Here is a 26246-nt window from a genome sequence, read left to right as displayed (position 1 = left end):
AACCCCAAAAATAAAAACCTTCTCCATCCTGTGGTACCGCTGCTCCAGGAGCTTCACTTGTCCTCAATTCTGGAGACTTTTCAAGGGTATGGCTGGATACGTCTGCACGGCTGTCTTCAAACCCAAGAAAAGTCTTGTCCGTTAACCCTGTTGACTCAAACAGTTCGGGTGATGGGTCCACAAGGGTAGTGTCTTGTTGAGGCTCTTCGGTCACAGTCCCAGAGCTCCTGGAGAGATGACGAGCTGGTGATGGCCTGCGCACAGGAGATATAGTTTGGCGCCCAGCTGGTGGTGTGGTCGCCGATGGTGTCTGGCGCGCAGGTGACGTTCTGCGCGCTGATGTCTGACGCGCAGGTGATGGTCTGCGCGCTGATGATGTCTGGCGCGCAGGTGACTTTCTGCGCGCTGATGACGTTCTGCGCGCAGGTGACTTTCTGCGCGCTGACGATGTGTGGCGCGCAGGTGATGATCTGCGCGCTGCTGATGCTTGCTGCGCAGATGATGGTCCGCGCGCTGGCGATGTCCCGTGCACAGGTGATGTCCTCTGGGCAGGCGTGTCTGTGGAAAAAGAACAAACACATTAGCAAATAAATAAAAAAAAAGATTTAGTACAGCTCATCTGAATGTATTCTTACCATCAGGCCTCCTTTTGCACTGCTTGTCTCCCGTCTTCTGGGCGGTTCTTCCTCCTTGGGAAAGCCAGCAGGACTGCTGGAGTCCACACCTCCGCGAACTCCTTGGACCATGACAGGGTTCATGCGCCTTTTAATAACGTTCTCCCAGGGTAGCCACTTCAGATTGAGAGCCGGACCACCTCCCGTAGCTGTCTCATGTTGGCGCTGAATCCCCATCTTCTTCTTGGTAGGTCTGCGGCAATCACTGTACCGCTTCATGCAGTTTCTGGTGCTCCGGCGGTTTCCAGATACTGCAGTGACTTGTCTCGCGATGACATCCCAGATGTTTCGCTTGGTCTTAGCTGCTGTGGTCTGTGCCCTTGGTCCATACAGAACGTCGTAGGACCTGTCGACGCCATCCACTAGGGCACAGTTTTCCGCCTCAGTGTATCTGGGTCCACGCGGCTTCTTCTGTCCTGCGTCTTCACCAGAGGCTTCCTCCTCCGACTGATCCTCTGGCTGGCTTCTTGCCTTTAGGGATAAAAAAAACATGCATTTAATAAGATCGGTATGTACCTGTGAGTGTGTCAGTATCCCTGGCAGTGCGCAAAGATACCTGTAGGTGTGCATGGCAGTGCGCAAACTAGGGTGTGTCAAGTTGGATGCTATTTGTCTGCAGGTGTTGACAGTAATTACCTTTCCTGGCCTTTTCTTTTTCTTTTGCTTCTCCCTTTGGTCCCTTGACGACTGCGGATGGTCACTGCATGCCTGGTCGGTCGTATCCTCCTCCTGGGTCCGCTCCCACTCCTCATTGCTGTGCAGGGAAAATTCTTCTGAGGGGTTGGGGGAAGGGGGGTATCGGGGCCGCTTGTCCCGGGACATCTCTGTTGTAAAAAGAAAAATTATTTTTACAAATTTAACACACATTACATAATTACATGCAACCACACGTCATGCTGCTGGGACCCCAGTGCTCAAGCAGGACCAAACACAACAATAACAAAAAAATTGAAAAAAACCTAAGCCAAAACCCCAATACAAGCATCCCTGCACATGCTGGAGGTCAACCAGTGCTAAAAAAGGAGCAATAAAAAAATGTTTTGGAAACAAACGACAACACATGTCGGCCACATGGCTGATACCGACACGCTCAAAGTCACCCCAAACAAGCCAAAAAGTACCTCCAGCATGTGCAGGGATGCACCAGTGCTAAAATAGGAGCAAAAAAACATGTTTTGGAAACAAACGACAACACATGTCGGCCACATGGCAGATACCGACACGCTCAAAAGTCACCCCAAACAAGCCAAAAAGCATCCCTGCACATGCTGGAGGTACAACAATGCAAAAGCATGACCCAAAAAAACATTTTATAGAAAAAAAAACGTGAAAAACTACCCCCAAACACAAAACTCCAAAAAAAAAAAAACATGCAGCGATACAAGCAGGACCTGCAGCAATCCAAACAGGACCTATATACACATACCTGCACACATATACATACCCCAAACACCCCAAAGCAACGCCACATGTACACCTCATGGCACCCCCCCACTATACAAACACATACATGCAACGCCAGACCACATGTGGTACTTACCTACAAATGTAGAAATCGCTCCAAAAACTACTCTCCTCCGGGGTAACAGGTATCCTGTCCGTCCTGGATTAAAGCCTGCTGGGTGTACAAATGATACCACAGCAAACAACAACCAATTTGCTAGCTCTGCACCTCCACACACCTCTCTGCAGGTTCACAAAATGGCTGCTGAGCACGCAGCAAAGAAGGGCTTCAAACGGCGGGAAGTTGAATCCAGGACGCCCACTACTCGACGATTGGTCCGTTATTCGACAAGGGGAGTGTCGAATTAGTTATGTATTGAATATGTCGAATTCATGGTCCCAGGTGGAGGGTTTCGGCTGTCGAGTAGTGTTGAATCCTAAAACAGTCGAAAAAAAGGCGCAATTCGTCCGGAATTGCATATACCCAATAATGTGAACTTGGCTCATACTGTGTGGCATAATGTGAATTTCGGCTCATAATGTGTGGCATAATGTGAATAAGGAGCACTACTGTCGGTAGCTGGTGAGCATGGGGACATGTGTGACAAATGCTGGTGTCCTGCGGAGGAAGGGTCTGATGGCATAGAAAGAGGCAAATGTGGCTCTGATGGCACATGTATACATTTTAAACTTTACTTGTGTTATATTAAAACTTAAATGTTCAGCCCTCTAAATGTCCCATACTTTTCAGAGTGGCACACTCAAAATCAGGGTATAGATGCTGGGGGGTGCAAGGGGTGGGGTGTGTGGGGGTGGGATGCTAATGCACCTAGGCCCACCACTCTCTAGTTCCACCACTGGATCAAGGATACGTTGTGGAAGTTTAAGGAGCCATAGGGTACAGCGGCAGCTAGGACTCAGGCTTATACTGTAGCGGACAGTCATTTTATTTCTCCTGGGTTTATTATATCTACCTATATTATTATTAACTAGGGAGAAAAAAGGATTTTAATTACCTACTGGGGTCCATATTAGTACCATGGGTATAGACGGGTCCACCAGGAGCCATTGGCACTTTAAGAGTTTAATAGTGTGGGCTGGCTCCTCCCTCTATGCCCCTCCCACCAGACTCAGTCCAGAAATGGTGCCCGAGGAGATGACATACTTTGAGAGAAGGAATTACACAGATAGTGGCGAGAATCACACCAGCTCACACAACATGCAAAACCGGCTAACATGCCGGAAAAACTCAGCAACAGCTGAAACAGCAAATAACGCAGAACTTACCTAGGAACCAGGCAGTACTGAACTATAAAACCAACGCAAGAAAACGCAGCGCTGGGCGGGTGCCCAGCATCCTCTACGGACTACGAGAAAAGGATTTACCGGTAGGTAATTAAAATCCTATTTTCTCTTACGATTTTCTTCTCTAGAGGATGCTGGGGTCCATATTAGTACCATGGGGATGTACCAAAGCTCCCAGTACGGGAGGGAGAGCACGGAGGCTCTTGCAACACTGCTAGACCAAACTTGAGGTCATCAGAGGCCAAAGTGCCGAACTTGTAAAACATGGCAAACGTGTTCGACCCAGACCAAGTAGCCGCTCAGCAGAGTTGCACAGCCGAGACACCCCGGGCAGCCGTCCAGGAAGAGCCCACCTTACAATTCTGCTGTAGAATATGCATGCTGGATGGTGAACCTGATCCAGCGTGAAATCGACTGCTTAGAAGCAGGACACCCAATCTTCTTGGGATCATAGAGGACAAACAGAGAGTCACTTTTCCTATGACGATCCGTCTTCTGCACATAAATCTTCAAAGTGCTCACTGCATACAAGGCCTTTGAAGTAATTGAGAAGTCACTGGCACCACAATAGGTTGGTTGATATGGAAAGCCAATACAACCTTAGGCAGGAACTGTGGACGAGTCCTAAGTTCCGCCCTGTCTTCATGGAAGATCAGATAAGGGCTTTTACAAGATAAAGCCCCCAAAATCCGACACGCATCGGGCAGAAGCCAAGGCCAACAAAGTGACCGCCTTCCATGTGAGAAACTTGAGATCAGCCTCCTGTAGAGGCTCAAACCAAGCAGATTGTAGGAACTGCAACGCCACATCTAAATCCCAGGGTGCCGTTGGTGCCACAAAGGGAGGCTGGATGTGCAGAACCCCTTTCAAAAAGGTCTGAACCTCAGGGAGGACAGCCAATTGTTTTTGGAAGAAGATGGACAAAGTAGAGATCTGGACCTTGATGGAGCCCAATCTCAGCCCCCTATCCACCCCTGCTTGCAGGAAAAGGAGAAAACGTCCAAGTTGAAACTCCAGCGGAGGGAACACATACACTGACGTGAACACCCACGGTGTTACCAGTGCGTCCACCACCACTGCCTGTGGGTCTTTTGACCTTGAACAGTACCTCCGCAGCTTCTTGTTGAGGCGGGAGGCCATCAAGTCTATGTGAGGAACCCCCCACCAACCAGTTACCTCCTGGAACACCTCCGGATGGAGGCCCCACTCTCCTGGATGGAGATCGTGTCTGCTGAGGAAGTCTGCTTCAGTTGTCTACACCCAGAATGAAGATTGCTGACATCACCACCGCGTGCCTTTCTGCCCAGAGGAGGATTTTTGACACCTCTGACATGGCAGCCCTGCTCTTCGTTCCGCCTTGTAGGTTTATGTAGGCCACTGTGGTCACGTTGTCCGACTGCACCTGAACAGCCCGATCCTGTAGAAGGTGTGCTGCTTGCAGAAGGCCGTTGTACACGGCTCTTAGCTCCAGAATGTTTATCGGGAGTAGGGATTCCTGATCCGACCACCGTCTTTGGAAGGTTTCCCCCTGAGCGACTGCTCCCCAACCTCTTAGACTTGCATCTGTGGTTAGAAGGATCCAGTCCTGCATTCCGCACCTTCGGCCTTCCAGAAGGTGAGGCAGTTGTAACCACCAGAGGAGCGAAATCCTGGCTTTTGGAGACAGGCGTATCCTCTTGTGCATGTGTAGGTGAGAGCCCGACCACTGGTCCAATAGGTCCAGCTGAAAAGGACGAGCATGAAACCTGCCGTACTGCAGAGCCTCGTAGACGGCAACCATCTTCCCTAGAAGGCGGATGCATTGATGAATCGATACCCGGGCTGGCTTTAAGACATCCCGGACCATTGTTTGAATCACCAATGCTTTTTCCATTGGGAGAAAAACCCTCTGCACTTCCGTGTCGAGGATCATTCCCAGGAAAGACAGCCTCCTTGTTGGCTCCAGATGAGACTTTGGAAGGTTCAGGATCCAACCATGCTCCCTGAGCAGCTGTGTCCTGAGCGCAATGGATCGCAACAACCTCTTCCTGGACAATGCCTTGATCAGGAGATCGTCCAGATATGGAATTACGTTCACCCCCTGCTTGCGGAGGAGAACCATCATCTCCGCCATCACCTTGGTGAAGATCCTCGGTGCTGTGGAGAGGCCAAACGGCAGCATCTGGAACTGATAGTGATCGTCCAACAGTGCAAACCTGAGGTATGCCTGATGCGGCGACCAAATGGGAATGTGGAGGTAAGCATCCTTGATGTCCAGCGACACCAGGAACTTCCCCTCCGTCAGTCCTGAGATGACAGCTCTCAGAGATTCCATCTTGAATTTGAACTCCCTGAGATAAGGGTTCAAAGGCTTCAAGTTTAGAATAGGCCGTACTGAACCATCTGGTTTTGGTACCACAAAAAGGTTTGAATAATAACCCTTGTTCCACTGCTGAGGTGGAACCGGAACAATGACCTCTGACACCACCAATTTTCTGATGGCCTCCAGAAGAACTGTTCTGTCTGCCAGCAAAGCTGGGAAGCCTGACTTGAAGAAACGGTGAGGTGGGGGATCTTGAAACTCCAGTCTGTACCCCCAGGACACAATATCCAGTACCCAGGGGTCCTGGCCCGATGACACCCAGACGTGGGTGAACTGTCGGAGTCTTGCCCCCACCTGACCTTCCTCCAGGCCTAGCCATCCACCATCATGCGGAGGACTTAGGGGTATCAGAAGCGGGCTTCTGGGCTTGGGATCCTGCGGGAGCAGGTTTCTTTCCCTTGGCACGACCACCTCTGAAGAAGGTGTTCGAAGGCTTGTTCTTTCTAGACCTCCTGGGCCGAAAGAACTGTGACGTGGCTGGTGTAAAAGGCTTCTTCGTAGCCGGTGCAGCTGAGGGGAGAAAAGTAGACTTAACCGCGGTAGCCTTGGCAATCCACGCATCCAGCGCCTCCCCAAAGAGAGCCTGACCTGTATATGGTAGGCCCTCCACGCTCCTCCTTGATTCCGCGTCCGCAGACCATTGGCTCAGCAAGAGACCCCTGCGAGCTGAGACGGACATGGAGGAGATGCCCGCAGCCATGGAACCCAGGTCCTTCATGGAATCCACCAGGAAAGCTGCAGAATCCTGAATATGGCGTAAAAACAAATCAACGTCACCTTTATCCATCGTAGTCGATTCCTCCTGCAGAGTAATTGACCACCTGGCAATAGCTTTTGCAATCCAAGCACAGTCTATAGTAGACTGTAATATAGCCCCGGAAGCCGTGTAAATGGATTTCAGCGTAGCATCCACCTTGCGATCTGCCGGGTCCTTCTACGCGGTAGATCCCTGGGACTGGCAACACGACCTGTTTAGACAGCCTGGAGACAGAGGCGTCGACTATCGGCGGGGACTCACATTTCTTTCTATCTTCCTCTGGGAAGGGAAAAGCAACTAAAGGGGGGTACACACGGAGAGATCTGTGCTTAAAATCTAAGCAATCTGACTAGATTGCTTAGAAATTAAGCATACATATCTCAGTGTGTATGCCATAAAGCGATAGCGATGCGCAGCCCCGCGCATCGCTATCGCTGATTGTAGATTGGCCTGCATGCAGGCAAAATCTAGTACAGTCGCTTAGCACATCGCTCGTGTGTACAGAATGAGCGACGTGCTACAGCGATGTACGTCACTCTCCTCTGCCACTCCGTCCTCTGCCGGGTCCAACCTCCGCCTCCTGCCTCTCCTGGTCCCGCCTTCGTGTTCTTCCTCTGGTCCCGCCTCCGTCTCCTGCTTCTCCGCCAGAGTAGAGTCACACCAGCTACAGCCAGCACGTCAGCAGCAGCAGCAGAACGGTAAGTGCCAACGGGTGCGCTGTGGGCAGCATAAAAGGCCTTGATGGGTGCCGGGGGAGGGGGGGGGGGGGTGCGCTGAGCCACTTGCTATCGCCCGGGCTGTATTAACAGCCGTGAGGGGAGGACACACACACACACCATTTTCATGCATGTATTTACAGGGGGGGCTGTGTGTGTGTGTGTGTGACACTGTTATTATTAATGTACTGCCGGGGTGGGGGGGGGGGGGGGTGACACTGTTATTATTAATGTACTGGCGGGGTGGGGGGGGGGTGGGGGTTGGGTGTGACACTGTTATTATTAATATACTACCAGGGGGGAGGGGAGGGGAGGAGAGGGGAAGGGGGGAGGGGGGAGGGGGGGGGCACCGTTATTGATGTTAACTGGGCTGTATGTATTTACAGCCGGGGGGTGGGGTGACACCATTATTATTAATGTACTACTAGCCGGTGGGGGGGGGAAGAGACCACGCTACGCTGCGCTCACCACGCTACGGGCACGGTGGCGCACCACACTACTTTATTCTCCCTCCAGGGGGGTCGAATAAGTGTCGGTATGCCGGCTGTCGGGCTCCCAGCGCCGATATGCTGGTCGCCGGGAGCCAGACCGCCGGCATACTGAAGACCACCCGTGTGGGGCGGAGGGGGGGGGGTGACACCATTTTCATATATGTATTTACAGCCGGGGGGGGGGGGGGCGGGGGGGTGACACCATTATCATTTATGTATTAACAGCCGGGGGGGAGGGGGGGTGAAACCATTATTATTAATGTATTAACAGCCGGGGAGGGAGGGTGACACCATTATTATTTATGTATTAACAGGGCGGGGGCCTTATTATTTATGTATGAACGGGGGGGGGGGGGGGGCTGCTGCTTCTTCTGGCGCGGTGCATGTGTGCGGAGGCTGGGTAGGAATTTCCCCTTCCCCCTCGTTCCTCCCCCGGCTCCGTCCTCCCAGCCAGAGTAGCAGCACTCCCCCCTGTCTGTGCGAACGTCCTCCCACATCAGTGATTGCATAGTATTCATTAATTTCTCTTTCTCTCTCTCTATCTCTCTCCTCCTGTGGATTACTTTGTGTGTCAGTGTAATTTTAATTTTTACAGGTGCCCCTATTGGATTCTACTGGACAAGTGGACGTGACCGGCGTGGGATGTAGGTAAGTATGTGTGAGTGTGTAAGTGTGTATTTAATAAATTTTTACTTTCACGGTGTGTGTGTTGTGTTTTTATTTGGGTATTTTTTTTGTTGTAGAACTACAGGTACCAGCGGGCCCGTTATTTCCTCGCATGCTGGTACTTGAGGTTCTCCAAGTACCAGCAAGCGGGGGAGGCTTGCTGGGCCTTGTAGTTCCACAACAAAAAACAATATTCTCTTTTTTTTACATACTCATGGCTATCAGCCCGGCACCCACCGCCCAGGGGTGCTGGGGACAGCCTCGGGCTTCACCCCTGGCCCTTGGGTGCCTGAAGGGGGGGACCCCTTGATTTAAGGGGCCCCCACTCCTCCAGGGAACCCCGGCCAGGTGTGACTAGTTGGGGGGGTAATGCCACGGCCGCAGGGACCTACATAAATGTGTCCCCCGGCTGTGGCATTATGTCCCCGGCTAGTGGAGCCCGGTGCTGGTTTTAAAAATACGGGGGACCCCTACATCTTTTGTCTCCCGTATTTTTGGAACCAGGACCGGACTAAGAGCCCGGTGCTGGTTGTCTAAATACGGGGAACCCCTGTCCAATTTTTTCCCCAGTATTTAAACAACCAGGACCGGCTCAAAGAGCCCGAGGCTGGTTATACTTAGGAGGGGGGACCTCACGCAATTTTTTTTTATTTTTTAACCCATTCCGACTCTTCTCCATTAATGGGGAATGTCCACTAATGGGGGGGCCATTACGTATAACAACGCTACTAATGGGGGGGCCATTACGTGTAACAATGCTACTACTAGGGGGGTCATTACGTATAAGGAAGATACTACTACTTGGGGGGAGCATTATGTATAGGATGCTAATTTTACTTGGGGGGCATTAGATATAACAATAATACTACTACTTGGGGGGACTTACGTATAAGGACGCTACTACTACTGGGGGTGCACTATGTATAAGGATGCTACTACTACTTGTGGGGCATTACGTATATGATGAATAAGATTGTGCTACATTGTGGCGTAATTTGGAATGGGGGTACTATTGTGTGGCTATGCCCCTTACTTGTGAGACCACACCCCTTTTCCCGGTGCGCGCCAAAGGAATATGGGAGGGCGCAAATTTATAGTTTGCAGGGGGGGCACCGAACACCCTAGCACCGGCCCTGGGTGGAGGGCTGGGTAAGTTGATGGTGGGCGAGTTTGTAAGCCATTGGCGGTGGCAGCGGGCATCAACACAGGGGCTGTAGCGGGCATTGGCTCGGCGGCAGTAGGGGGTCATCGGCAGGATTCGGCGAACATTATGGCTGTAGTGCCTCACCAGCCACTGACCTCGCCACACGCCACTGGAGTGTGGGCTGTATTAACAGCCGGGTGGGGGGGGGGGTTGTTATTAATTATGTTTTTATGAGGCTGTCCTGTGTATCGAGCGATACATATATGGGGGAGTGTGATGCGGCTGGTGATAGCGGTCTAGGAGAAGATGGATGTATCCGTATGATTACACAGGCTGCTTAATGTGCTTTGGAGCTGTATTAGCAGGCGGGGGATAGGGGGTGTTACTATATGTTTGTGGTGCTTAAGTGGCTTTACCTGGTTGCAATGTGTGTAGAAGCGGCTTTACCTGGCGCAGCGTGTGTATAAGCACCATTTCCTGGCGCAACACGTGTATAAGCGGCATGGTTTTTTTAATGCAAGGGTCAACATATTTTATTAAAGTTTTTGCTTGCTTGTTATTTAAATAGTGTTGTTTTATTTTTCTCACAGCAATGGCTTCTTACATGGACCGGGAGTTCACAACTGGATTCATTGATGTGTATCGGGCCAGCGAATGTCTGTGGAAGGTCCGTAGCAAGGATTTTTCAAACAGACAGAAGAAGGATCAGGCCTACAGACAATTGGTGGAGTACAGCAAAGCCCATAACAGTGATGCTGATCTACTTTGGGCGAAGAAGAAGATAGCAAACTTGCGGACGGTGTTCAAGAAGGAACACACACGCGTGATCGAGTCTCAACGTTCAGGAGCCGGAACTGATGATGTTTACCAGCCGACGCTATGGTATTATGAACAGATGAAATTCCTTTTGGAGAGAGAGGCGAAATTACATGGACAGGGTAGCCTGGATAAAGAGTCTCCTAAGACGCCAGAGGAAGAGGGGACCCTTAATCCGGTAAGTTAAAACACTTTAAAATGTTCAACTTTATCATTGTTTAATCAACGCCCTAATGTTTTTTTTTTGTTTTTTTTTACAGGAATCTACCCCGGAGGTAATGAACACTTCCGCAACAGAGGCAACAGAACTGGAGCTCAGTGGTGAGGAGACAGCACCATCTCGGTCGACAGCACCACCAAGGCGGAGACAAAAGAATTCATCATTGAGTTCCGATTCTGCATCTTCCAGCACGGTTCAATTTATCCAGCGGGCAGAGGAAATGCTTAATAGGCCACCAGACTTCTATCGTCAATTTTCAAACACGATAGAATCTCAGATACGTGTAATGCCCGAAACTGTTTTTAGAACTTTCAGGCGCATAGTATTTGATGTATTGAGAAGGGCCGAGGATAATGACCTATCCGATGACCTGGATCTAATGTCAAATCCTGTGCGGCGCGCACGAAATGCCCCACAGTCCCAGTATCCTTATCCCCAACCATTCTATTATCCGCCGGGTAATCTTCCGCCACAGCGCCCTTTTTTTTCGCCGGGACCCCCACCAACACCCACTCTGCCCACTCCTCCCACCAGCACTTTGTCCACTGGATTGTACTCAGCAATGCTGAGTACACAGCTCCCCCCAGAGGACGAGGCTACTTTTTTCAATTATTAAATTATAAATTTTTTAATTAGTTTTTTAGTTTCCGTTGGACAAATTGTTCCATGTTTCCTCGACTCTTTTATGTTGTTCATAGTTACCATAGTGTCGGTTTTTTGTCCTGGACTTTTGAACGTTGGGATATTGGTCATTCTTATCGATGAATCCAGTTGCATAAGTGTTAAAAATTAATATATTTTTATAAGTAAATTATTTTCAAAACCAAAAAGAAGTGTTGTGTATTTTTTATGGTTTATCATTATATTTTTAATTTTTGGGGGAGTTATGATTGGAATGCTGTTGGACCAAATTTGTCCTCACTTATCCCCCCTTAAAAAAATTTTTCTTTTTTTAAGGGGAGATAAGTGAGGACAACCCTACCTTCAAGGTACTGTTATAGGGGACATTTATTACAGAGGGATGCGGTTAAGATCTCTGCGTCGGGTTCCCAATAGCCACAATCCTGACATATTCTCCCCCTGTGGGTGTCCATGACACCCATAGAGGGAGACTAAAAATTTGGCAAGCAAAGCGAGCCACAAGGGGCTTCTTTGCGCTCGAGCCGCTGCCGGCATTCCGGTGGCCGCCATCCCGACGTTGGGATTATGACTGTCGGGATGCCTGCTGCCGGGATATCATACTGATTCCCAGGGCCAGTGCTATGGTGTCCGGCGCCCTCCTGCAAACTGTAAATTTGCGCCCCCTCAGACACAGAGGTGATACAGTGACTGGGACGGAACACAGGGGTGATGGCACACACAGGTATGCCTGACTTGGTTCACACTGTTGGATCCCATTAGTCCTCACTTATCCCCCACAAAAAACGACACAGTCGTGAAGTGTCCTGGGTATACCTGACCCCAGAGTTCCTAATGGGTACGTTGTTTTTTAATATACATGCAAAACACACACAGGTACATACTCTGACAACAGAAGTTTAAAACAAGATACATTTTTATTTATTTTGGAAATAAATAAATAAAAAAATACAATAAAATATAAAACCAATCAAGCATATGTAATGTCTATCAAACATAAAAGCAGTTAAATGTAGGAGTCTTGCCAATTATTATTAATGTACTACTAGCCGGTGGGGGGGGGGGGGGGAAGAGACCACGCTACGCTGCGCTCACCACGCTACGGGCACGGTGGCGCACCACACTACTTTATTCTCCCTCCAGGGGGGTCGAATAAGTGTCGGTATGCCGGCTGTCGGGCTCCCAGCGCCGATATGCTGGTCGCCGGGAGCCAGACCGCCGGCATACTGAAGACCACCCGTGTGGGGCGGAGGGGGGGGTGACACCATTTTCATATATGTATTTACAGCCGGGGGGGGGGGGGGGGGCGGGGGGGTGACACCATTATCATTTATGTATTAACAGCCGGGGGGGAGGGGGGGTGAAACCATTATTATTAATGTATTAACAGCCGGGGAGGGAGGGTGACACCATTATTATTTATGTATTAACAGGGCGGGGGCCTTATTATTTATGTATGAACGGGGGGGGGGGGGGGGGCTGCTGCTTCTTCTGGCGCGGTGCATGTGTGCGGAGGCTGGGTAGGAATTTCCCCTTCCCCCTCGTTCCTCCCCCGGCTCCGTCCTCCCAGCCAGAGTAGCAGCACTCCCCCCTGTCTGTGCGAACGTCCTCCCACATCAGTGATTGCATAGTATTCATTAATTTCTCTTTCTCTCTCTCTATCTCTCTCCTCCTGTGGATTACTTCGTGTGTCAGTGTAATTTTAATTTTTACAGGTGCCCCTATTGGATTCTACTGGACAAGTGGACGTGACCGGCGTGGGATGTAGGTAAGTATGTGTGAGTGTGTAAGTGTGTATTTAATAAATTTTTACTTTCACGGTGTGTGTGTTGTGTTTTTATTTGGGTATTTTTTTTGTTGTAGAACTACAGGTACCAGCGGGCCCGTTATTTCCTCGCATGCTGGTACTTGAGGTTCTCCAAGTACCAGCAAGCGGGGGAGGCTTGCTGGGCCTTGTAGTTCCACAACAAAAAACAATATTCTCTTTTTTTTACATACTCATGGCTATCAGCCCGGCACCCACCGCCCAGGGGTGCTGGGGACAGCCTCGGGCTTCACCCCTGGCCCTTGGGTGCCTGAAGGGGGGGACCCCTTGATTTAAGGGGCCCCCACTCCTCCAGGGAACCCCGGCCAGGTGTGACTAGTTGGGGGGGTAATGCCACGGCCGCAGGGACCTACATAAATGTGTCCCCCGGCTGTGGCATTATGTCCCCGGCTAGTGGAGCCCGGTGCTGGTTTTAAAAATACGGGGGACCCCTACATCTTTTGTCTCCCGTATTTTTGGAACCAGGACCGGACTAAGAGCCCGGTGCTGGTTGTCTAAATACGGGGAACCCCTGTCCAATTTTTTCCCCAGTATTTAAACAACCAGGACCGGCTCAAAGAGCCCGAGGCTGGTTATACTTAGGAGGGGGGACCTCACGCAATTTTTTTTTATTTTTTAACCCATTCCGACTCTTCTCCATTAATGGGGAATGTCCACTAATGGGGGGGCCATTACGTGTAACAACGCTACTAATGGGGGGGCCATTACGTGTAACAATGCTACTACTAGGGGGGTCATTACGTATAAGGAAGATACTACTACTTGGGGGGAGCATTATGTATAGGATGCTAATTTTACTTGGGGGGCATTAGATATAACAATAATACTACTACTTGGGGGGACTTACGTATAAGGACGCTACTACTACTGGGGGTGCACTATGTATAAGGATGCTACTACTACTTGTGGGGCATTACGTATATGATGAATAAGATTGTGCTACATTGTGGCGTAATTTGGAATGGGGGTACTATTGTGTGGCTATGCCCCTTACTTGTGAGACCACACCCCTTTTCCCGGTGCGCGCCAAAGGAATATGGGAGGGCGCAAATTTATAGTTTGCAGGGGGGGCACCGAACACCCTAGCACCGGCCCTGGGTGGAGGGCTGGGTAAGTTGATGGTGGGCGAGTTTGTAAGCCATTGGCGGTGGCAGCGGGCATCAACACAGGGGCTGTAGCGGGCATTGGCTCGGCGGCAGTAGGGGGTCATCGGCAGGATTCGGCGAACATTATGGCTGTAGTGCCTCACCAGCCACTGACCTCGCCACACGCCACTGGAGTGTGGGCTGTATTAACAGCCGGGTGGGGGGGGGGGTTGTTATTAATTATGTTTTTATGAGGCTGTCCTGTGTATCGAGCGATACATATATGGGGGAGTGTGATGCGGCTGGTGATAGCGGTCTAGGAGAAGATGGATGTATCCGTATGATTACACAGGCTGCTTAATGTGCTTTGGAGCTGTATTAGCAGGCGGGGGATAGGGGGTGTTACTATATGTTTGTGGTGCTTAAGTGGCTTTACCTGGTTGCAATGTGTGTAGAAGCGGCTTTACCTGGCGCAGCGTGTGTATAAGCACCATTTCCTGGCGCAACACGTGTATAAGCGGCATGGTTTTTTTAATGCAAGGGTCAACATATTTTATTAAAGTTTTTGCTTGCTTGTTATTTAAATAGTGTTGTTTTATTTTTCTCACAGCAATGGCTTCTTACATGGACCGGGAGTTCACAACTGGATTCATTGATGTGTATCGGGCCAGCGAATGTCTGTGGAAGGTCCGTAGCAAGGATTTTTCAAACAGACAGAAGAAGGATCAGGCCTACAGACAATTGGTGGAGTACAGCAAAGCCCATAACAGTGATGCTGATCTACTTTGGGCGAAGAAGAAGATAGCAAACTTGCGGACGGTGTTCAAGAAGGAACACACACGCGTGATCGAGTCTCAACGTTCAGGAGCCGGAACTGATGATGTTTACCAGCCGACGCTATGGTATTATGAACAGATGAAATTCCTTTTGGAGAGAGAGGCGAAATTACATGGACAGGGTAGCCTGGATAAAGAGTCTCCTAAGACGCCAGAGGAAGAGGGGACCCTTAATCCGGTAAGTTAAAACACTTTAAAATGTTCAACTTTATCATTGTTTAATCAACGCCCTAATGTTTTTTTTTTTGTTTTTTTTTACAGGAATCTACCCCGGAGGTAATGAACACTTCCGCAACAGAGGCAACAGAACTGGAGCTCAGTGGTGAGGAGACAGCACCATCTCGGTCGACAGCACCACCAAGGCGGAGACAAAAGAATTCATCATTGAGTTCCGATTCTGCATCCTCCAGCACGGTTCAATTTATCCAGCGGGCAGAGGAAATGCTTAATAGGCCACCAGACTTCTATCGTCAATTTTCAAACACGATAGAATCTCAGATACGTGTAATGCCCGAAACTGTTTTTAGAACTTTCAGGCGCATAGTATTTGATGTATTGAGAAGGGCCGAGGATAATGACCTATCCGATGACCTGGATCTAATGTCAAATCCTGTGCGGCGCGCACGAAATGCCCCACAGTCCCAGTATCCTTATCCCCAACCATTCTATTATCCGCCGGGTAATCTTCCGCCACAGCGCCCTTTTTTTTCGCCGGGACCCCCACCAACACCCACTCTGCCCACTCCTCCCACCAGCACTTTGTCCACTGGATTGTACTCAGCAATGCTGAGTACACAGCTCCCCCCAGAGGACGAGGCTACTTTTTTCAATTATTAAATTATAAATTTTTTAATTAGTTTTTTAGTTTCCGTTGGACAAATTGTTCCATGTTTCCTCGACTCTTTTATGTTGTTCATAGTTACCATAGTGTCGGTTTTTTGTCCTGGACTTTTGAACGTTGGGATATTGGTCATTCTTATCGATGAATCCAGTTGCATAAGTGTTAAAAATTAATATATTTTTATAAGTAAATTATTTTCAAAACAAAAAAGAAGTGTTGTGTATTTTTTATGGTTTATCATTATATTTTTAATTTTTGGGGGAGTTATGATTGGAATGCTGTTGGACCAAATTTGTCCTCACTTATCCCCCCTTAAAAAAATTTTTCTTTTTTTAAGGGGAGATAAGTGAGGACAACCCTACCTTCAAGGTACTGTTATAGGGGACATTTATTACAGAGGGATGCGGTTAAGATCTCTGCGTCGGGTTCCCAATAGCCACAATCCTGACATATTCTCCCCCTGTGGGTGTCCATGACACCCATAGAGGGAGACTAAAAATTTGGCAAGCAAAGCGAGCCACAAGGGGCTTCTTTGCGCTCGAGCCGCTGCCGGCATTCCGGTGGCCGCCATCCCGACGTTGGGATTATGACTGTCGGGATGCCTGCTGCCGGGATATCATACTGATTCCCAGGGCCAGTGCTATGGTGTCCGGCGCCCTCCTGCAAACTGTAAATTTGCGCCCCCTCAGACACAGAGGTGATACAGTGACTGGGACGGAACACAGGGGTGATGGCACACACAGGTATGCCTGACTTGGTTCACACTGTTGGATCCCATTAGTCCTCACTTATCCCCCACAAAAAACGACACAGTCGTGAAGTGTCCTGGGTATACCTGACCCCAGAGTTCCTAATGGGTACGTTGTTTTTTAATATACATGCAAAACACACACAGGTACATACTCTGACAACAGAAGTTTAAAACAAGATACATTTTTATTTATTTTGGAAATAAATAAATAAAAAAATACAATAAAATATAAAACCAATCAAGCATATGTAATGTCTATCAAACATAAAAGCAGTTAAATGTAGGAGTCTTGCCAATCCACTGCACCTACTCCATTAAAAAAGGTCAGGTAGTCGTCCCTGACCTTTCTAGCCTTTAAAGTGGGATTAGGTGTGGACTGTGGCCTTTCAAGTCCAGGCAACCTAGCAGAGTCCACATCAGAGTTGTCGGCCTGAGCAGGCAACCTAGCAGAGTCCACATCAGAGTTGTCGGCCTGAGCAGGCAACCTAGCAGAGTCCACATCAGAGTTGTCGGCCTGAGCAAGCAGCCTGGCAGAGTCCACATCAGTTGCAGCAGCTCCTGAAACATATCATCATTCATACGCAGGTAATTCCTGTAGTCCTCAGGATTATTGTCCCGAAGCTCACGTAGAAGCGGTGTATGAGACATGGCGTCCCTCTCCAAAAGCCATTGCTTGGTCCAGCAAGACCGAGTAGGTCTCCTCTCCCTCCTCTCCCTCATCCTTCTCTCTCTGTCCAAACCATTCACTGCAACAGCCTGGCAGTACAATATCTTCAGCTGGTACTCATCCATGATAAAAGGCAAGAAGCACTTTTAAATAAACAGCAAACTCTCAAAGCACAGTGCAGAAGGCAAACCAACTATACACAGAGCAATGAAGGCACTGATTTTAAAATGGCCACTGCAACACCACAACAGAAAAAGACACACCCTCCCCTCCCCTATAATACCAACCCACTATTTAAAAAGGTCTTTTTTTTGTTTAGAAAAAGACACACTCTCCCCACCCCCCTCACTATAATACCAACCCACTATTTAAATAGGTTTTTTTTTTGTTTAGCACAGATTGCTCAGCACAGATTGCTCAGCACAGATTGCTCAACACAGATCTCACGTGTGTATGGGAGATCTAGACACCGGGATGTTCAAGGGACATCTCCCGTGATAAATTGCTCAGAACACATCTCTTGCAGAAATCTCTCTGTGAGTATGGGCCTTTAGACCCTCCTAAGGATCTGAAATTTCTTTTCCGGAGTTTCCCAGGCTTTTTCAAAGATAGCGTTTAATTCTTTGGATGCCGGTAAGGTGAGGTGGGGCTTCTTATTATCTGTAAAAAAGGCCTCCTCCACCTGTTCAGGAGCATGTGTCAGCAATGTGTAAAACATCCCTTACAGCCTCAATCATCAACTGCACCCCCTTAGCAAGTGATGCTGTCTCCCTCGACACATCCCAGTCACCGTCTGCAGTGTCAGAGTCAGTGTCCGTGTCATCCTGCGTAAGCAGTATCAGACCATACGACCATAGAGGATTGCAGAACTTGAGTGGCATGCTCAAGTGGCATGCTCAGTCCTAGCAACCCTGTCAGAAATCTGAAAAATAGTCCCCCTAAGAGAGACTAACCATTCTGGCTCTCTAGTAGGGATCTGCACTATAATAGTGCAATCCTGATTACATGGTATGGAGTCCTCCTGGGAAGATAAATCCTCTGCAGCATATGAAACAGTGCCCCTAGACATGTTGTCACACACACCAAACACCCCACAAACACACAGGGTATTCACTAGACAGAGTGGCAGAGAGACCCAGGAATGGCAGAGAGACCCAGAGATTGGAGCCAACCCACATGCAGCGCTATTAGAGGTATAGGGGAAACCCCAACCTACGCTGACTGTGTCCCTTAATAGGTGACACAGCCTATAATACAGCCCCCCCCCCCCCACTTCTACAAACCCCTGGTACCGTACAGATAGCTGGAGTTGCACTGGAGGGACCTGCAAATCCACTACTAGTGATTGCAGGCAGGAAAAATGGCGCTGAACGCTGCTGGGTCCGCTCTGAGGAGAAGCTCCGCCTCTTCAATGGCGCTGTTTTCCCGCTCTTGAAGATTATACTGGTATGAGGAATTTTGTGCTGGCTGAGATCTGCGGACCCCGACAGGCTGGAAATGGTCAGTGTAGGGTACCTTGCTAGCTCAGGCCGCTCCTCACAGCGCCGCACCGCAGTACCGTTGAGCTGTCCGGGAGCGCGGTTAATACCACGCTCCCACCCTTAAGCCGCCCTTTTCACACTGTCCCCCCGCTTGTAAGGGGGGACAGTGACTAACTCGCCAACTTCAGCACATTGAGGGGGTGAGCGGCTGGCTGCCAGGGTGAGCATTCCCCTGTGGCGGGGCGCGATCTGCCCACTCTGGAGCTCAACGTCCAGTCAGCGGAGGCAGTGGCTCAAGACCCCGCATGGCGGATACTGCATCCCCCCTAAGTCCTTCGATGCAGGGAGGCTGTTGCCAGCAGCCTCCCAGTAAAAAAACAAACTCTAAAATAAACTTTTCTAAAGAAGCTCAGGAGAGCTCCCCTAGCTGTGACCAGCTCCTCCGGGCACATTTTCTATACTGAGTCTGGTGGGAGGGGCATAGAGGGAGGAGCCAGCCCACACTATTAAACTCTTAAAGTGCCAATGGCTCCTGGTGGACCCGTCTATACCCATGGTACTAATATGGACCCCAGCATCCTCTAGGACAGGGGTGGAGAACCTTTTTTCTACCGAGGGCCATTTGGATATTTATAAAATCCTTCGGGGGCCATACAAAAATTCTCAACTTAAAAAATTACCCTGCCCTCCAGTAGGTCTTCCCCTTAGAGGCACTGTGTGTGTGCGCGCCGGAGGCGTGCGTGCCAAAAAAATGGGTGTGGACAGTTAAAATGGGACGTGATACACATATGCCCCCAATAGTGCAGTGACAGATCCACAATTGACCCACAGTGCCAGGTATACAAATGCCCCCACAGTGCCAGGTATACAGATGCCCCCACAGTGCCAGGTATACAGATGCCCCCCACAGTGCCAGGTATACAGATGTCCCCATAGTGCCAGGTATACAGATGCCCCCACAGTGCCAGGTATACAGATGCCCCCACAGTGCCAGGTATACAAATGCCCCTCACAGTGCCAGGTATACAGATGCCCCCACAGTGCCAGGTAAACCGATGCCCCCCACAGTGCCAGGTATACAAATGCCCCCCACAGTGCCAGGTATACAGATGCCCCCCACAGTGCCAGGTATACAATTGCCCCTCACAGTGCCAGGTATACAGATGTCCCCACAGTGCCAGGTATACAGATGTCCCCACAGTGCCAAGTATACAGATGCCCCCTCCGCCCCCCCCCCCCCCCCCCCGTGCTGCTTACCGCTGCTTCTTTCGGCGGGACACGGAGGAGAGCGCGGCTATGTTGGGCAGCGGCGTGTAGGACTTGAAACCAGCCGCCGGTTCGAGAGCCAATCAGAGCTCGCGGACCGGCAGCCGCGGCTCCCGATTGGCTGTCGGTCCGCGAGCTCTGATTGGCTCACGAACCAGCGGCTGGTTTCAAGTTCTACACGCCGCCGCTCCCACCTGATAGCCGCGCTCTCCTCCTGAGTCCCTGTCCCGACAGCTGAGACACGCTGCCGCCGGACTGAGCGGCAGCGTGTCTCACAGAGAAGCGGGTGGGCCGGAGCAAACGGGTTCGCGGGCCTTATACGGCCCGCGGGCCGAAGGTTCCCCACCCCTGCTCTAGGACGTAAGAGAATTTAGATTAAGCCATGTGATTTTACTGAAAGAATGTAAAATAGTACTAGACATGTCCCTGGGCGATGCTAAACACGCCCCTCCGGCGGTGCACCCCCCTAATAAAATTAGCTGCGCACGCCTATAACTATTGACCTATAGACCGGATTCCGTTTGACAGAGTAGCAGATGAGGAATTACAGAACTATTTTGATTCCACTTGTTTCTTCTCATCTGATTATTAATACTTGTCCCATTCAGTGAAATTGTGCTCCTGAAGATAATGGGATCTATTTACTAAAGTCTTTGAGCAGGGCCGGCTCCAGGCCTACTAGCACCCTGAGCGAGAAAATGTAAAAGCGCCCCCCCCCCCCCCCCATGCGCGCGCCGAAGGCGCGCGCGCTCCCGGAAAAGTGGGTGTGGCCTCTGGAAAAGTGGGCGTGGCCTCATAACTTCATATCATCAAACTATAAACATATTTTCACACAATTAGCAGCCTTACACATAGCCACGGTAGTGTTCCTTACACACAATGTCTCCAGTATAGTGCCAGCTACACATGACATGCCCCGCAGCAGTGCCAGCTACACATGACATGCCCCGCAGCAGTGCCAGCTACACATGACATGCCCCGCAGCAGTGCCAGCTACACATGACATGCCCCGCAGCAGTGCCAGCTACACATGATAGTGTTCACTTTTTAGGGCATGGTGCTGATCACAGGGAGGGCACATTTTTAAGTTAGGAGGGCAAAATGATGTACATACTGCTTGTTGTTCCCATACCTATATGTCAAAGAATGGACAGTGCGCGCCGAAGGCGCGCAGCAAAAATTAAGGGGAGTTACTTCGTGGGGAAGGTACGTGGCCACATAATAGTGGCAATTTGCATTACACCACACAGTAGTGCAGCTAATACACACTGCACCAGGTAGAACCTCCTATACACTTTGCGCCAGGCACAGCACTGAGACACATTGCCTAGCCACAGACGCCTAGCGGGAACACTACATGACACGCCCCCCAGCAGTGCCAGCTACACGTGACATGCCCCCCAGCAGTGCCAGCTACACGCGACAAGCCCCCCAGCAGTGCCAGCTACACGCGACAAGCCCCCCAGCAGTGCCAGCTACACGCGACAAGCCCCCCAGCAGTGCCAGCTACACGCAACAAGCCCCCCCAGCAGTGCCAGCTACACGCGACAAGCCCCCCAGCAGTGCCAGCTACACGCGACATGCCCCCCAGCAGTGCCAGCTACACGCGACATGCCCCCCAGCAGTGCCAGCTACACGCGACATGCCCCCCAGCAGTGCCAGCTACACGCGACATGCCCCCCAGCAGTGCCAGCTACACGCGACATGCCCCCCAGCAGTGCCAGCTACACGCGACATGCTCCCCAGCAGTGCCAGCTACACGCGACATGCCCCCCCCAGCAGTGCCAGCGACATGCCCCCCCCAGCAGTGCCAGCTACATAAATGGCCACAGAGTGCCAGATACATAAGTGCCCACACAGTGCCAGATATGTCCCCACAGTGCCATATATAAAATTGCCCCCACAGTGCCAGATACAGAAATGCCCCCACAGTGCCAGATACATACATGCCCCCACAGTGCCAGATACATACATGCCCCCACAGTGCCAGATACATACATGCCCCCACAGTGCAGATACATACATGCCCCCACAGTGCAGATACATAAATGCCCCCACAGCGCAGATATGCCCCCACAGTGCCAGAAATGCCCCCACAGTGCCAGATACATTAATGCCCCCTCACAGTGCACAGATAAATGCCCCCCCCCCGCAGTGCCAGATAAATGAATGCCCCCCACAGTGCCAGATAAATGCCCCCACAGTGCCAGATACATAAATGCCCCCACAGTGCAAGATTCATAAATGCCCCCACAGTGCAGATATGACCCCACAGCGACAGATATGCCCCCACACTGTGCCAGTGCCCCCACAGTGCAGATATGCCCCCACACAGTGCCAGTGCCCCCACAGTGCAGATATGCCCCCACACAGTGCCAATGCCCCCACATAGTGCCAGTGCCCCCACAGTGCAAGATTCATAAATGCCCCCACAGTGCAGATATGACCCCACAGCGACAGATATGCCCCCACACTGTGCCAGTGCCCCCACAGTGCAGATATGCCCCCACACAGTGCCATTGCCCCCACAGTGCAGATATGCCCCCACACAGTGCCAATGCCCCCACATAGTGCCAGTGCCCCCACACAGTGCCAGTGCCCCCACACACAGTGCCAGTGCCCGGCCCCGACGATCCCAACATACCTGCGGCGACGCTGGGAGGGGACGTGCTGCTGTTGAGCCTGAGGGCCACCGACTGTTCCCGGCCGCTTGGTGCGCGCTGCGCGGCGTCTGACGTCAGACGCCGGCGCCGCGCCGCGCAGCGCAGCGCACAGTTTTGAAAGGCCGGGGACGGCGGGGAGAGCTGCCTGCAGTGTACAGGGCCGGCTCCAGGTAAGACTATGGCGGCGCCAGCGCGCGGCGCCCATTAAGGGTGGCGCCCCGCGCGGCCGCTCTAGTCGAACGTGCCTAGAGCCGGCCCTGCTTTGAGAAAGATAAAATGAACTGAGATTAAGTACCAACCAGCTCCTGTTATTTGGGGCCAAGTGGTTCTTATATGCTGTCACATTCAAATTCTAAACAACTGTGATTAAAGGAACATAAGCAAAACATTTTGGGATAAAAAGACGATAACAACATAAAAAATAGAAATATTATTTCTGCAACACATGTGCCACCCAGTAGCGGATCTTGCTACGGGCAAGAGGATTTTTGCCCGGGGTTGCTGCCTTCCAGAGGGCGCCACCGCCGCTGTCCGGAGGGTGCCGCCGCCATGGCAGGATCCGCTACTGGTGCTGCCGGTGCTGCATGCACGCACCGCACTGCATTGTGGGAACGGCACATAGACACTAGAGATCATAATTGACCTCTAGTGTCTATGCGGTGCTATGGGAGAGACGTCATGACATCGCTCCCATAGATCTGAGGAGCAGCGCCGGCGGCCGGGCAGCAGCGGTCGGGAAGCAGGAGCGTGGATTGTGAGTATTCATTTATTTTTATTTTTACTTTTTTTTGTAAGCGGCGCAACTAGGGAGCACAACTCTACAGGGGGCACAGTACTGGGGGCAATACTACTGTGCCACAGTATGATGGCACAACTACTGAGGGCACAGCTACAGGGGGCATAACCAGCCACGCCCCTTCTCCATGAAGCCATGCCCCTAATTTTCACCCTGGGCGCCACAAGGTCTAGATCCGGCCCTAGTGCCACCTTTTCTTTTCACAGACAGTAACACCATTAAAAACAAAATCTATTTAAATTGATACAGCTACTAACATTACACATATGTAAACCCAGAAAGTATTTTGATCCGTGCAGGGCTACATTTGGAAAATATTACAATAAACCAAAGTAGGCAACCTGTGGGCTACGGCTCTTTGGCTGTTCTGCAACTGCAAGTTCCAGCTAGCTTGAAAGTCATAGATTAAATCGCATGCGTGGAACCTGACACTAATTTTGTGCGTATATTTTAATAACACCACAAAAAATAAAAATTAATAAATGAAAAGTGACAAAAGAAAACAGTTTACTAGTTTCATAAAACTTCTTCCAGCAAAGTCTGCACTACGGGCTATGTGGTAACGGCAATTAGATTACATACCTGGATGTCAGTCTCCTGAGACGCCATTTTCTTAGAGTGCGCGTTCTGTTGCTATGGTCACCATGCAGAAAATCTCACGTGACGGATCATGTGACAGAGTGAACTTTAATTGTGGACGTGCTCGTCCTAGGGTCCGTTTTTATCGCGGGCTGCTATTCACAGCTGTTGTATGTATGCACTATGTAACAGAATAGTAGCGTTATATACACTGAAGAGTAGTAATAAGTCAGCCTTTTCCCAGCACTATGGCTGACATTACTTCTCAGTGTAACTGTCTGAGTGATGCTTCGAGTATGGTTGGTTCTATATTAAAGGTCCCTTAGCCCACTTGATTCTAGCATCTACCCTTCGAGTATGCCTTGCTTAGGAAACCTGGTAACAGTGTGCATCAGTTACTGTGTGTATCTAGTAGTAACTGTGTGTATATCAGTTACGCTCAGTACGGTATATCTGTTAACAGTGTGTATATGTTAATAATGTTACTACTACTCTGCCAGCTGGTTTCTTGCAAATCAGTACTTGTGTACCAATCGCCACATTTTAGTTACTGAGGGGTCTATTTATGAAGCAGTGAAAAATGTGGAGAAGTGAGCCTGTGAAGAAGATGCCCATGGCAACCAATCAGCATTGAATTAACATTTATAATTTGCATACTATACAATTGTACAGAGTAGCTGATTGGTTGCCATGGGCAGCTTCTCCACAGGTTCACTTCTCCACTCTTTTCACTGCTTCATGATTAGACCCCCCTAAGTACCCTGCAAGCCAATCATGCAAAGCTAATGGAGAGCTCCTCGCCCCCTGCCTTCGCACTGTGCATCCGGAGATAAATGGCATAAGTGACAGTGGGGACAGTCATTCCTCTAGAATTATGATACATTATAGGAGGCAGTCACACACTGATAGCAATACGCACAAATTAGTCATTACAATGTAACAGCAACCTGTAGGGTTCGTGAGTGTTCTGTGATCTTTCAACTAAAAGGAGAAGAACTCAGACACGACTTTACAATAAAATGTAGTTTAGGTCACAACACTATAAATAGCTAACATAAGAAAAATAAAACAATGTAATTAATATAGAAGCCATCGTTATGAAAATAACAATAATGCAATTGGTGTGCTCAATTAAGAAATTTGGGAACTCAGGCCAACCAGTAGGAGAATCAGAGTTGGTGCTATGGTGAGTCTTCTTGGTGCTCTTTCCTCTTATTGGTTGCTGTGAAAATGATCCACTATAGACAAGAATCCCTTTAAATGATATGTGGTCAGCATACTGATAGTCGGGATCCCGGCTGTCACAATACCGATGCCGGGATCCCGACAGGGCCACCATACTGCTGCCGATAAACCGGCGAGGTAGGTGATGCCCCTCTATGGGTGTCCACGACACCCATAGACAGAGAATAGAACCTGTGGCGAGCGTAGCTCACCACCAAGCTCGCAAGGGGCTTCTTTGCACTCACCCCCTGCCAGCACTCCACCGCTCAGGATGCCAATCTTGGGATCCTGACTTTCGGCATCCCGGATGGCGGGATCTCATACCGATCCCCTTTAAATTACTTCACCTATCTAATTGCTCCTTCAGTGTCTGCTTCTCTGAATCCACCACGTCTTCGTTACCTCTTTCAGTTGGAGTACCGCAGGGCTCTGTCTTAGGCTGGGTACACACTGTCCGATGTGCACCTGATATATCGTACGAGCCGCCGGCTCATAAGATATATCGGTCACAATGGACAGTGTGTATAGGAAATATTGTATACGATGTGCGCTTCCACGGGTCGTATAGAACGTCACATATCTTTTGTTCTGCACTTGAGAACAGAAGATATGAGACAGGCCTGCATGCTTCGGGATGTCGGTGAATGCGTTCAAAGACGATACATCGTACAGTTTGTATGCACTTACGATATATCGTTTGCGATGTCACATCTGCCAGACATCGTACAGTGTGTACCCAGCCTTAGGTCCTCTGCTTTTCTCAATCTACACCTCATCTCTTGGTGAACTGATCAGCTTTTTTTAGATTTCAGTATCATCTGTAAGTAAATGATACTCAAATCTACCTCTTCTCCCCAGATTTGTCACCATCTGTATTGGTCCATGTCACTGAATGTTTTTCTGCCTTTCCTACTCCACAAGTTTGCTGCCTAGGTGTCATCCTTGACTCTGATCTGTCCTTTGTTCCCCACATTCAATCTGTCTCAAAATCATGTTAGA

The 26246-nt window shown here is 50.0% G+C and overlaps 3 protein-coding genes across 6 annotated transcripts in view; 2 read left to right on the top strand and 1 right to left on the bottom strand.

Moving 5' to 3' along the window:
* Positions 1-24071, bottom strand: part of CABCOCO1 (ciliary associated calcium binding coiled-coil 1) — a 453528-nt gene extending 429457 nt beyond the window's left edge. For all 4 annotated transcript variants that reach the window (XM_063961812.1, XM_063961811.1, XM_063961808.1 and 1 more), the window contains exon 1: positions 24027-24071. In XM_063961812.1, the coding sequence (XP_063817882.1) occupies positions 24027-24053 (27 nt within the window). In that variant the 5' untranslated portion in view covers positions 24054-24071. The remainder of the gene's footprint in view (positions 1-24026) is intronic.
* LOC135056131 (uncharacterized) lies at positions 10130-11301 on the top strand. Its single transcript, XM_063960922.1, has 3 exons — positions 10130-10552; positions 10635-10877; positions 11293-11301. Exons 1-3 carry the CDS (start codon positions 10151-10153, stop codon positions 11299-11301), a joined length of 654 nt encoding a protein of 217 aa, XP_063816992.1. The 5' UTR covers positions 10130-10150.
* On the top strand, positions 14735-15981 carry LOC135058121 (uncharacterized). Its single transcript, XM_063963719.1, has 2 exons — positions 14735-15157; positions 15241-15981. Exons 1-2 carry the CDS (start codon positions 14756-14758, stop codon positions 15814-15816), a joined length of 978 nt encoding a protein of 325 aa, XP_063819789.1. The 5' UTR covers positions 14735-14755; the 3' UTR covers positions 15817-15981.
* Positions 24072-26246: the final 2175 nt, after the last annotated feature.

Source organism: Pseudophryne corroboree, chromosome 3 (assembly GCF_028390025.1).
Source record: "Pseudophryne corroboree isolate aPseCor3 chromosome 3, aPseCor3.hap2, whole genome shotgun sequence".
NCBI lineage: Eukaryota > Metazoa > Chordata > Amphibia > Anura > Myobatrachidae > Pseudophryne > Pseudophryne corroboree.
This window is presented reverse-complemented; position numbering and strand designations above follow the sequence as displayed.